A 12,747-nucleotide genomic window follows, 5' to 3' on the forward strand; every position below is an offset into this window, starting at 1 on the left:
TCTGCTGCATATATTGGGGTACATTCAAACTCTGCTCAATTATTCAGTAATTTGGTGTATCAGTCACCACAGTAAAAAAAAAACACCCATGTATATAATATGGACAGACATATTTTTTTTCTCTGATGGAATACAACCCATTTCACATCATTAAATATTGCAAAAGGTATTTCGTAGTCTTGATAGGGCCAGCAGATGTTAGCATATGTAGGTCTGCAATTTGGAGCAGTTCTCTTCCCTTGAAATCAGTGACATCTAGTGAGTTTGGAAGACTACTGCAAGAACCCTAACACACAAGCTGTGGGGAGTCACTGTAATTTTTACTTTAAAATCATTCGCACAGATCTGGAAAGAAGAGAAACACATGCTTTCCAATGTGATGTGGCGTTCCCCTCTCCACAATCCCCTCCATTTCAGCTGACAAGGTCTTTCTCCCACCCCGCAAAACAGATGAGCGCAAGGGGGGGGGTGTCAGCCTTGTAGAGCTGCCCGTAGAGCTCTCACTCGAACACAACAACAACGGAAGTTCGAGTGGCGAAGGATGGCGTGTCGTCTTGCCTTTGGCGGTTCGGGAACAGAATTCATTAAATATAACTGTTTTAATACATCTGACTCCAAATTTGTTATTGTTAACGTATTCTAATTTAGTAACCGGATTGCTCAGATGCCTCTCTGCTAATCGCTAAGATAGAATACTTATATATGCAGCCGAGGGACTGTAGCCCCTGGTCTCGCGTAGTGTTGCTCTATACAGGTTGCAGTCTCTCATGGAGATGATTACATGTCTGTGGCCTGAGCTCGACCTAAAATGACACTAGTTGTATAGGCGAGGCACTACGGAGTATACCAATAGCATAATGATTCTATGAGCGCGTAAATAGCAGTTCTCTCACCATACAGTGATCAAATGCAGCAAGTAAGACGGACGATGAGCATCGAGTTACAATAAATGAATTTATTGTTACAATGTATGGTTATTCAAAATAACAAACAGTAGATAATGTGATGGAAAAGACAGAGTACAATGGAGAGGCAAAGAATAATGAATGAGCTATACGCAAAAGTGCACAGGAGGTCGTGCTAACGAGTCTCCCCGAACTATGCCAGTTTCCCCCCTATATACCCGAACATCAAATGTGGTACCTGGACTTTGGCGCCATGACCAAATATGGTAAACTCTGAAAACAACATTGTTGTCACGATTCAGCAGTTACAAATACCGTCTTAACCAGGGGGGTACGAGGGGTGCTAGCGAGTGAGGAATGCGAAGACAAGTGCATTCCTCGCTGTCCACTTTTGTACCACATGTTGTAAACTTTATTTTGGACCCATTGTACCTCCCTGCTATATACATCATTGACATGCATGTGAAATTAGCTTTCAAATGACACCAAAGATGATTATGTTGCACCTGAGGATCACCATATTCTATACTTTTCACAAGAGATGAACGGAGTCCTGAGTGTGGCTGTGCTGTAGGTTGCCTGGCAGCAGACAGAGTCCAGAGTCCAGGATGCAGCTGCCCTTAGTGTGATCTGCTGACCAGAGACTGGCAACAAGGGTTGGATTGCCACTACCCCCCGGTTGAGTTGCTTAATGGTCATGTTTGGTGGGTGTTGCATGGTAACTGAGGTATCCAGATGTCTACTGCACCCTCCTGACCTCCTGCAAGCCCAGAGGTAAACACTCGCATTCCTTTGGGGGGTTTTGCAGGAGATGTGGTCCTGTAAATTGCCCTACAGCCTCAACCGTTCAACAATTATCCCTAATCAACACTTGATTTGGGCCCCAGCTGGAGGGAAGAGAAACTGATTTTACTCTGTTTCTCATGGTCCTTCCCGTGCTTGTGATTAAGCAGACTCTAGAAGGGTTGCGAAGTCACAGATTAGGATTGATTTTGAAACTGAGTGTGTGTGTTTGTGTGTGTGTGTGTGAGAGAGAGAGAGAGAGAGAGAGAGGGAATGAGGTGTGCAGCAGAGACGCACAGGGGACTGGACTTACATGCAGTTTTTCCACCTCCTCTTTGCATTCTCTCTTCAGCTGCAGAAGGGCAGCCTGGTGCTCTGTGAAACAAAGCGCAGCGTCAGCACTCGTCACCGCTAATCACCCAGCATTCATTTTAACCCAGCACGCACTCTCAGTTCACACAGGCAACTGAGTGACTGAATATAATGACTAAACAGATATCTACTATATTACATCATTTAAAAAGGTTCACGAAAAACGTATGGCTTGCTTATACAAAGCAGTGTAATTTACAGTACCACCACAGAGGGGCAGAAGTGCAATATCACCACTTTGCTCCTCTTAGCTAACAGCGTTAATATACCACTGTGTCAGAGTTCTACATCCAGGAAAACCTCCGCTGTAGTTACCCAAACTGAGATGGGTCTTAGATAAGACGGGACACACCACTTACTATCCATGTGTTTCAAACAGGCTACTGAATAGCATGATAAAAATATGTTTTCTCACACATTCAAAATACACAGGACACAGGATCCTAAGACCTGTGACCTCACAGAGAGGCTACAACAGTATAATATCTGTTGTAGCTTGTGATGTAGAAAAGATTACAATTGGAATCACTAATAACCCACCTCAAATGCATAATTTTTATATTTAATTGATAATACTAATGAAAAAGTTGAGCTCAGAACAGAATGTAATTCTTTCCACTTATAACCACATGGTATTGGTGGAAACAGTTGGTCTGTGGGGTATATTAAGAATTTAAATTTGATCTACCAGACAGAGAATTTCATGTTAAAAACAATAAAAACTTCATATCCTAATATTCATTACAATGAATTTTCAACGCAATCAGTATCTGTATGTGGATCCATACATGGATGAAGAAAACCTTTTTAGTAATTCTGCCCCTTCTGTAAAAAACACAGAGAAGATAAACCTTTACTCACAGTTGTCTCAATACTCTGAAAGTGGGGCATACTAATTATTAATCCTTTAAGACCCTCCTCACCGGCCACACAGGGTTTATTAATAGAAAGGAGAGATTATCTTTACCCTATCATGTTTTTCTCTAAATACTTAGCAATACGACAACAAATTTCTTTGATACAGAATGTCTAAATAGATCAAATCAACTTGCTTTTGAATTACATGTATGGCCCAGAAAATGCATCTTGATCTCAACCAAATCAAAATCTTTAAGTAACATGTAATGGAATTTGATGGGAAACAAACCTATAGCCTTGTTCAAAACATTTCGACAGTGTTGCTATGATGCTGGGGCTGACTAAATACAACTGCAATGTAGCAAAATGCTGTTGCAACATTGTCTGTCCAACAAGCAACCCAGAGGCCTTCTACAACATTGGAAAATGCTGCAAAACATGTTTTTTGTTTAGAGATGTATAGCAGTGTTATTACGTAATCGAAATTAAATTACAACCAGAAACCAAGGACTGACTTTCTCAGCTAGATGTTTTATCGTAACATTCAAGGCCAAAGGCCTCAAAAAGACTCTTTCACTCCACTTCCATCCTGGTATTTAAATGCATGCATCTCCAGTGGCAGGTCCAAATTTACTACAGTGCACTGCAGCCCATAGAGCTATTGAACAACCCACATGACAAACAGCTCTGCCCCATTCCATGGTTTCTCTTAGCAACAGATCTATCTCTTTACATTCCACCCAGTTCCTAGACACTATTCACCTCCCTGCATGCCTGCCTGCTGGTTCAGCTGGCTGATCATCACTCTGATCATCTCCACAAAAATGAAAGTGGCTATTTCTATACCAAACCAGTATTAAAGGCTACTACTGGTTAAAAGGGGGTGTGACTTATACATTGCAGACATATAATACTATACATATTAAAACCTGACTATTACAGTTCCACCAATGTCCTTAAATAATACGCACAAAGTCTACCCTGAATAAAACTCCTCAACCTTAAAGGTTATTTTGTTAACACGGACACTTTCTGGTTCCTAGTAGTCGGCATTGCTTTGTGGCATGTCCTGTTATAGGTATTTTCAGCAGTTATGCTAGAGTACTACTGTATCATACTCCATCTATATACTACGCTTTGTTCTCAGCACTATCACCTTTTCTTGCATTCAGTGAAGATCATTTAAATGTTTAATGTGTTTATAAGAGTCATGCAACATTCTGTGGTATATCTCAGTAATCTATCAACACTTTCACTGTTTGCGATATTATTAGCACTGAGACACACACCAATGTGATTTATGCCTTCTTGAGCTTACGATTACTACCTCCTGGCAGTGGAGGCATTCAGAGCTTGTGTGATTGTACAAGGCAGGCCTATGTATTGTCCCCGCTGAGGACACAGACACAATAGCTCATTCAAGGGAAGACAGAAAAGAATGTCAACTCCTCACAAACCCCTCGTCTCAGTACCTCACACACATGGCATTTACTACATTGGCTGTGTAATTTGTCAGGTACAAAGAGTAAATTTATTAAACCTTCATGCCTAAATGTATTTGTACTTGTAAAACGTATGGTTGTGTGGTGTTATCTACTTCTACTTATTTGTGTGGACTTTTGCACCGCTAATCGCGCTCTTCAAAGTACACTGGCCTGGTTTATCTGCCACAGTGAAACTGGCCGTGCGAGTAAGGCAGGTTTCATGTCGCAAAGGTCCTTGCATAAAAACTGTAAAAGCATTAGGAGAAACGAACTCTAACCACCGTAATTAGATCAGCCCATTTTCTGTGCTGCATGACTTCAGCTCGCTTGTTTGTGCACATTCATGTCTGCGGCGAGGCTGGCGGAGGTGTGGCAGGCCAGTCCTATCCAAGAATGCCACAGCGGGCTCCTCTCCCTCGCACACAGAACCTCTCTGAGCTCCGCCGTGTCCTGTGATGCCACGAGACGTTCAGCAAACAGCATTATCAGTGCTGGGGAGGGTTTTGGTGCGTTCCTGCTTTAAACGGATTTAGGAGATATATTACACCCCGCCTTTGTGCCTGGCCAGCCCTGCAGAGCCCACGCAGTGTTGCACCACTTGTTTATGTCACTCTGTGATTAGATTAACCAGTGAAATTAAGTATTTTGGAAGGACAGCCTCCTGTCCTGGATATAAAAGGGTAGAGGTGTGGTTATTTTTGTTTCGACAAAGCAAAGTAACTAAGCCAGACATCAGTGCAGAGCTCTGCGCTACTGTTCTGGTCAGTGTGATGCTGATGAAGACTGTAACACATACCCTAGCATTTGTCCTTACCTGCTTCAGTGTACCTGAGGCCCACCTTCTCCTCCTCGTCTTTAGACTTAGGTGGGGGCCAGATGGCCTGCAGTCGTCCGGGGGTTCGATCTTCGCTGTCGGCGGGCGAGGTCACCTCAGACTGGGCAACAGAGACACCACAGACAACAGGGACAAATAAGATGCTGATTGCTACAGCATAACACTTGATCCAACATACACGTTTAACGGGTTCAGATTCAGCAGCATACTGTCACATGAAGTTTAGACAGAAGGTTGTATGTGATTACATAAGACTTTTTTGAATAAAAACAATAGATCAGATCTGCAACTACTACACAATAAGGGAGATCTCTGACCATGCACAGGCATATTCCCAATGAAACCCTTTTCTCTAGACATTTACACATTCATTATAAAGAGAAATACCACAGGGCTTCTGCATCAAGAGAGCTGCAGTATTACAAATAAATGATGAATAACTGACTGCTTCACCTGTGGAATGAAATAGTAAGGTGAGACCGATTGGTTGTTTTACTGTTCAAAAAGTTTGAAAAATGATGCATTCATTAACACATGCACAGGTGAAAAAAAGATGATCCTTTACAAGTTACAAATTAAATTTACAAGTTAAAAGAGAAACAGGTTCCACAGACATGCAGCTTTGCATATGCAGTTTAGTTATTTACCTAAAACAAAAGAAAAATGTCACAGCTTACAATGGGACCACAAACTACAGAGAGCATAAAGATGAAAATATTTCAATAATAAACAAAGACATACTTTTAGTTCTGTTGGGCTTTTATTGTCAGCAGCAGCAGGTCTAGAAACAGATCTTTCAAAGATGGCTTTCAGCACCTCTTTGTCATTTCTGATTTTCCTTTTCACTGCATCCAGGTCCAGAGGATCTGAAGAATCCTTCCTCCCAGATCTGCTGCTAAAGAAAGACTTGAAGGCATCAAACGCTGTCTCTGTGGCTTTGCCAGCATCCTCTTTCGATGCAGCGGGCCCTGTGCCCTCCTCCGCACCCTCCTCTGTATCCTCAGGGTCCTTGGGGTCACTACAGTCCGCTGAGGGGTCCCCCTTGTCCTCGACTCTGGTACCATCCAAACTTAGGAGCTGGGTGAACTGCTCCAGGAAGCTGCTCCTGTGCTCTGGCACGGCTTTGGGCTCCGGACGTTTCCTGCCGGACAGCTGCTCAGGGAAGAGCTTGGCTTTGTTGACCGGCTTCTTCAGATTGAGCAGAGCCAAGTCGGTGTCCCTCTGTTTGATCTCAGCCACCGTCTCCCTGTCCTCCCCCACAGCCCCCTTCTTCAACACCCGTAGCCCGCTGAAGAGGGCGGGCAGCTGGAAGTGCTTCTCCACAGTGGCGCAGGAAGTGAAGGACGTGCCCTTGGAGTGGCACCCCGAGGGCGTGTCCCTCCCCTTGCTGGCAGGCATCTCCTTTTGGCTTGCGGGCGGAGAGGGCATGACACTTGGCAGGGTGTCAGCAGGGGAGTCTCCCTGGCCGTGCGACACTGCTGTGGCTGTCCCCGAAGGACCTTCCTTGCTGACAGCGTCAGACTGCTCCTCCAGGCCTGGGCCTGCACAGGAATCACGAACGGAGGAAGGCACTCCAGAGAGGGCATCAGCAGAGGGTTTGGGGACATCTTTGGCAGTTCCATCCTGGCGAGCAGTACGGCAAGAGCAAGTGGCGGGTGTAGCGTGCGTGGAAGACTGGGAGCCCATGGCGTCTGTGGTCGTGTCTGCACTCTGGAGATCTAGATGCACGTCAGGGCTACCGACAAAACCAGGCACTTGTTGGTCGGTTGCAGGGGATGGCAGAGTGGGGTCCGTTTGACTGTCACATTCTCCAGCAGCCGTCGTTCTGAGAGGGACAGAGACGTCTTTGATGGATTTCTGCCGTAGAGCATGCAGTCTAAAGACAGGAACCTCTATGTCTGACTCAATCGAATCTCCTGTGGAGTCCAGCAGCTGATCTGTATTAAGTTCTACTTTCTCCTCATCTTTTTTATGAGGGTACTCTCCTGATTGGCTCAGGCTGCTGCTCCCCTCCTCATCCTCCGTCTCTGTGTCGCTATAGGTTTCCACCATGGTCACCTGGACCAAATCAGGATCCACGGTGGCCCGGATGGTCGCATCGTCTGTGCTGGGCGATATGGGTGATGACTCTTTCCCCCTTCCCTCTGAATCCCATGATTCCCCATGCTCCTCTGTCTCAGGGTTGCTGGGCTTGCCGTTCTGACAGGCCGTGCCCATGCCACACCCATCCTCCGCTGCCTTCGGGTCATCACTCCTGCTAACAGCGTCGGCAGTGTTATCGGCTCCTTCAGAGTGATCCTCTTCATCGGGCAGGGGTCGGAAAGACATCAGCACTGCCGTCTCCCCTGCCTCCATCTGTGATTCGGGTTTCTCTGTCCCACCTCGTGTAAACATGGTGGAGATCTTACTTAGAAAAGAGTTGGGAGGATATTTACCCAGATCCTCTGGGTCACTGTTTGCATTTTCCATCTTTATAAACTCCTTAAGAAAGCCCTCTCAAATCATCAGACCATCTTAGACCATATAAGAGCATTTTATAGCATATTTTTCTTGAATGAATACACTATATGAATTTATTTAAGAAAACTGTTAGCCACCATGAGAAAGTCAATCTAGCACAGTTTGTCTATTCAGAGTATTTGACAAAGGGTTCATCTCTACACCTCAACCACTCCAACCTGCCCCTGGTCCAATTTCCTGTTAACAAAAGCCCTTTGTCAGTACAAATCCTCCAGCTTCTCTAACTCTGTACAGGAGGGCTCCACTGATAGGCCCTGGTCTCTGGTAATTTTTTGGAGGCACAGAGACAATGTGCTGCACTCAAATATTTTTTTCCAAGCAGAGATTTCAGCATCTGAGGCAAAAGTCTTTCCCTTAATCCACGCTTGAGTGGTCCACAAGCTTGTTTTCCAGATGTCCAAAATGTAGCCGAGTGAGTGTGGAATTCCTGTAACGATCATGCCAGTGTCGAGAAAGTTTCAGAAGGGGCGAGCATGCCACTGAATAATCTCCCTGGGAAACCAGGAAGTAGGAGTTTGCAGTCTTTCAGGGAGAGCTCACAACAGGCAGGAGGAGGGGAAAAAACTTCAGACGCAGTCCTTGCCAACCAGTGAGGCGAGTGAGGTCCGGAAGCTTCCAGCTCTCCCCCTCTCAGACGGCACACGGCGAGTGAAGTCAAGGGCAGGCATCTGTCCTCTCACTCCGGTGTTTTCCCTTTGCTCCTGGCATATCCGTGAGTACACAGGAGAGGTCTGTGCTGCCTCAGAGAGTCCTCCAGGTTTGAAAAGGAATGCAGTTCAGCATGCACCCCGCCTCTCACCCCGCCCTCTCCTGCCCCCCCTTCCCTCCCTGAGAGGGAACTCCGGCAGCAGTAAAGGTGTCTGGTTACCGCTGTTCGCTTCCGCCAATAGCTCGACAGGTACAGTTCTCTCTGCTGCTCTTCACAGCAGCAGAGTAAACAGGGAGCTAGCACTGCTGCTAATCTCCCATGAGTCAGGTGGCCTGGGAGGTACAGCACTGCTCCATGGGCTGTTATACCACAGGACATAATCTGCTGCGATTAGCCAGTCTGGGCCTGCGCGCTTCAGCAGCAAATCTCCCGCAATCAGCAGCTCAACAGAAAGTAGTTTTCCTTTCTTAGAGACCTGCTTCACTGGCCATAAATATAAATTCATTCATATTTGTGACCAACACACTCTCTCACCTCCAAGGCTGTGTGTCGAGTTAGCATACGACATGCTATTCAATTACGGAATGCACACACATCTACAAGTAACAGCTTACAATTACAATGTTATCTCTTTCTAATCCTTTTGCTCTAGTGTGGAATTCAGAGAGGACAGAGCTTATATGGATTTGTGTACTTTTTATATTTCATATATAGGGTTTATATTCATATAAAAGATTGTAAGAACTGAATAAGCAGTTTAAACTAATTAAGACTTTTGTGGAGTAAATGTTGAATGACGCAGTTCACCCTTTAGAAGCCTTAGGGGCTCTCTACATTATTGCTGTGTAATGGTTTTAGTGCGGGAACCAGAAAGGCCTTGTTTAAAAAGACCTTTTGTATATGAAGAATAAAACCAGATTATCCTTTGGCATTAGAATGGAAAAAAATGTTATCAGGACAGCCATGATTCTAGCTCACAGTTACTAGGATAAAAGCATAAAAAGTTACCACATTTGTTATAGCATGTACAGAACAGTAGGCTAACAATACAGCATTCAGATATTTACATGACCTTCAGCCTTGATGTCATATACAGTGATTATCACCTCAGAAGTCTGATTTCCCCACACCTTCATGTAGCTCTTGACCCACAGTGCCATCACCAGCCCTACAGCAAACTAATTAATTGACTAAACAATTAGGGGAGTATTTAAAATGTACTAGAAAAAAAAAAAACTAGTTTGACTCACTTTCAGGCAGCTACTCCTCCTCGGCCTTGAAGAGAACTACCATAAAGTGGATGTCTGGGGAGGGTAATGATGCAAATTATTACAGCCTCCAGGGAAGGGCACTAAGGAGTTAAGTCACACATAGAAGCAGCTGTGGTTGTGTTTAGCTGCGGTCCTGGAGATAGTGTTTTCAAATTAGGGCAAAAGATCTTGTTAGTACCCAGGGGAGATGGTTATCTGTCATGGCACAGAAACTGTAACTCTCCTACTGTACTGACAGCCGTGAGAAGGACACAGAAGCCTTGTTGTCTGGCCGGGTAGATTACAAAAACTGTGCTTGCAAATGCCAGGCACACATCACTCAGCCGTGTCTAACTTGAAAACTGCATTGACTGAAATTTGATCCTCAGGAAAATGATGAGTCATGACAATAATGGAACGGTAGCAGGGGAAACATAAAATCTGTGTGGCATATTCAATTCCTTCCAATACTATACTGAGCTATTCATAACGGAAAATGAATTCTGGAAAATACTAACAGCAAGAGGTAGGGATTGTATATTATTTGACCTTTGGCTTCTCTGATGGAACTTCAAGCCTGGTCAAGGGCATTGTATGACATGCTAGTCCACACCCCTGTATGCCTGGAGGCCTTAAACTCACCCTGCCCTATTCTCATTTATGCATAAACCCAGTTTGACTCATAAGTGATACGCTTGTATGTTTTTACCTTTGGGATAAAGATTTTATGAACAAATATAAATTAAATGCATACTATATTATTCATACTATACTGCTTCATTTTTTTGCTCATATGTACTTCACTGTCTCCCAACTCACTGCTAGTGATATTATAGCAACTTTATGACAGACAAATATTAATAATATTAATTAATATTAATAATATTAATAAAATAACTGCAACAACATATAAGAAAATGTGACTGACCCTTTAATTAAGTTTTTCATTTTTTTTCATTTCTTTCAATTCATGGACTGTGGTCATTTTCTGGCTCAGAGGTATTTATATCCTTGTGCAATATACCCTATGAAAACCATTGCAATGACAATGATTGAATCTAAAGACAATAAGACATGCAAATTTTCTAGATCACAGTTAGTGTCCCCATTTGTCATTGACATGACACAATACGGACGGTCATCATCCTTGCGCTTAAAATGAAAAGGAAACAGGCCTGTGTCATTTCTGCAGCCTGAAGAATTATTCTCTGATATTAAGAGGGATTTAAAACAAATCCACAGATAGACAGTGGGACTCCTAGGGCCTTACGTAAGAGTAATGGTGTTTAATTCTCTGGATGTAAATCCGTCAGAGTGCAGGCCAGTACAGAGACATGCGCTCCAGGCTCAGTGAGAGGAAGAGGAAGAGCTAGAGCAAAGGCAGGACAGCTCTTTAACCATGCCTCCACTCACACACAGTCTACCAGCTCACACACAGCCTCCACTCACACACAGTCTACCAGCTCACACACAGCGCACGGCACAGAGTCTACCAGCTCACACACAGCGCACGGCACACAGTCTCCCCGCTCACACACAATCTACCAGCTCACATACAGCACACAGTCTACCCGCTCACATAGAGCGCACGGCACAGAGTCTTCCCACTCACACACAGCACACAGCACAGAGTCTCCCCACTCACACACAGCACACAGCACAGAGTCTCCCTGCTCACACACAGCACACAGCCTCCACCACTCAACTCTGAGCCTGAGGTGCTCTCTCCCGCTGGCTGTATTTCAGCTGTCCTACTTCAGACTGACTTATGTTTTATTTCTGTCCTACTTGCTCTTTCTGTTGTTGTGTTTTCAGATTGTCTCCATTAATATATCTACAACGAAATACACCTTTGCGTGTTGACTGAATTGCTTCAATGGGTCCCACCATATCAGAATTTATTTCATTTGTGTTTTTAATGCTGACATTTCAGATGCTTGATTTCCTATGTGCATTAATATGACTGATTGCTAATAACAGGTGATGTCATGTTGGTAAATACAATTTCTGAGACATTTTGGAAGCCATACTAAGGTAGTTAAATCTTACAGTAATATAAGGAAACTGGCTCGATGTTGATGTGATTAACAATGTTATAATGACAATAGCAAAGGAATGCAAAACCACAATACAACAACAAGAGGAGAAAAGTTTCAGTGACTCAGAGAGGGTGTTGCTGCATGTCAGGTATTCAGGCAGCAACAGCCATGCCAAAAAATCCCATGCAAGAAAAGTTTAATATTACTAAAACATATGTATCTACCTAATCTCATAAACTACACTGAAACATTAAAATCAATGCTTTTGTGACTTTTGTTATGCTGATAAGTGAAAAGCATGGGTTCTAAGTCACTCACAGATGAAACTCTTATGACAAAACGTGCAGATCCTCACCACACCCACGTAATCTTCCACTGTAATCAGCTGTAAGCGCTTGTAATCGCCACTGTCAGAATGTTTGTTGATGGAACGCTGATAGACATGGTTGGCAATTGCTTCGTTTGCTGACATTTACTTTCTTAGTAGATTCTCTTATCCAGAGTGACATATGAAACTGGATATTTACTGAGGCAATTCTGGATTAGCTACCATGCCCAGGGGTACAATAGCAATGCCTCCAGTGGATGATTGAACTTTCAGTCTTTGGGTTACATGCTATGCTCCTTACCATAACACGACACTGCCATCCCAGTGCTGATTAAAAAGTGAGAAGGCCCCTTTGCCTGCTCAGAATGGATCTACGATAACATCTATGATTAAGTTAACATTATTCTGCAGAAAAAAATGTTAGTCAGCAAGATCGCAGTGATCAAAGGGAAATAAATACTTCATTTACCCATGAAGCACAAGCACAGTCAACACCTGGTGACTGTGCTGCTTGCTTGTTACTAAGGTCATTGCTTAAGACAAAGAGCTGTGGTGAATATTTTTTATTGTTGGGTTGAAGAAGGATGAGAAATACTTTTTGCAACTGCAGTTGATCAGCATAGGTAGAGTCATGCTAGGGGGTTACTCAATGCATGGTGGATGGTAATGGTAGAGAGGATAGAGGACATCTTAACCATCTGTGGATTGTTTCACCATCTCTGAG

General features: G+C 43.9%; 1 protein-coding gene across 2 annotated transcripts in view; it reads right to left on the bottom strand.

The window, feature by feature from the left end:
• Nucleotides 1-12,747, bottom strand: part of LOC118787167 (formin-like) — a 79,681-nt gene that overhangs the window by 51,469 nt on the left and 15,465 nt on the right. Inside the window, exons 1-3 of one of the 2 annotated variants that reach the window (XM_036542631.1) lie at nt 5,979-8,498; nt 5,217-5,337; nt 2,002-2,063 (exon numbers count right to left, since the gene is read on the bottom strand). In XM_036542631.1, coding sequence (XP_036398524.1) covers nt 2,002-2,063; nt 5,217-5,337; nt 5,979-7,706 — 1,911 coding nt within the window. In that variant the 5' untranslated portion in view covers nt 7,707-8,498. Of the gene's footprint in view, nt 1-2,001; nt 2,064-5,216; nt 5,338-5,978; nt 8,499-12,747 lie in introns of those variants that run through there. The other variant, XM_036542630.1, reaches the window with a different exon arrangement.

This window comes from Megalops cyprinoides, chromosome 12 (genome assembly GCF_013368585.1).
Source record: "Megalops cyprinoides isolate fMegCyp1 chromosome 12, fMegCyp1.pri, whole genome shotgun sequence".
NCBI classification, from domain to species: Eukaryota; Metazoa; Chordata; class Actinopteri; order Elopiformes; family Megalopidae; genus Megalops; species Megalops cyprinoides.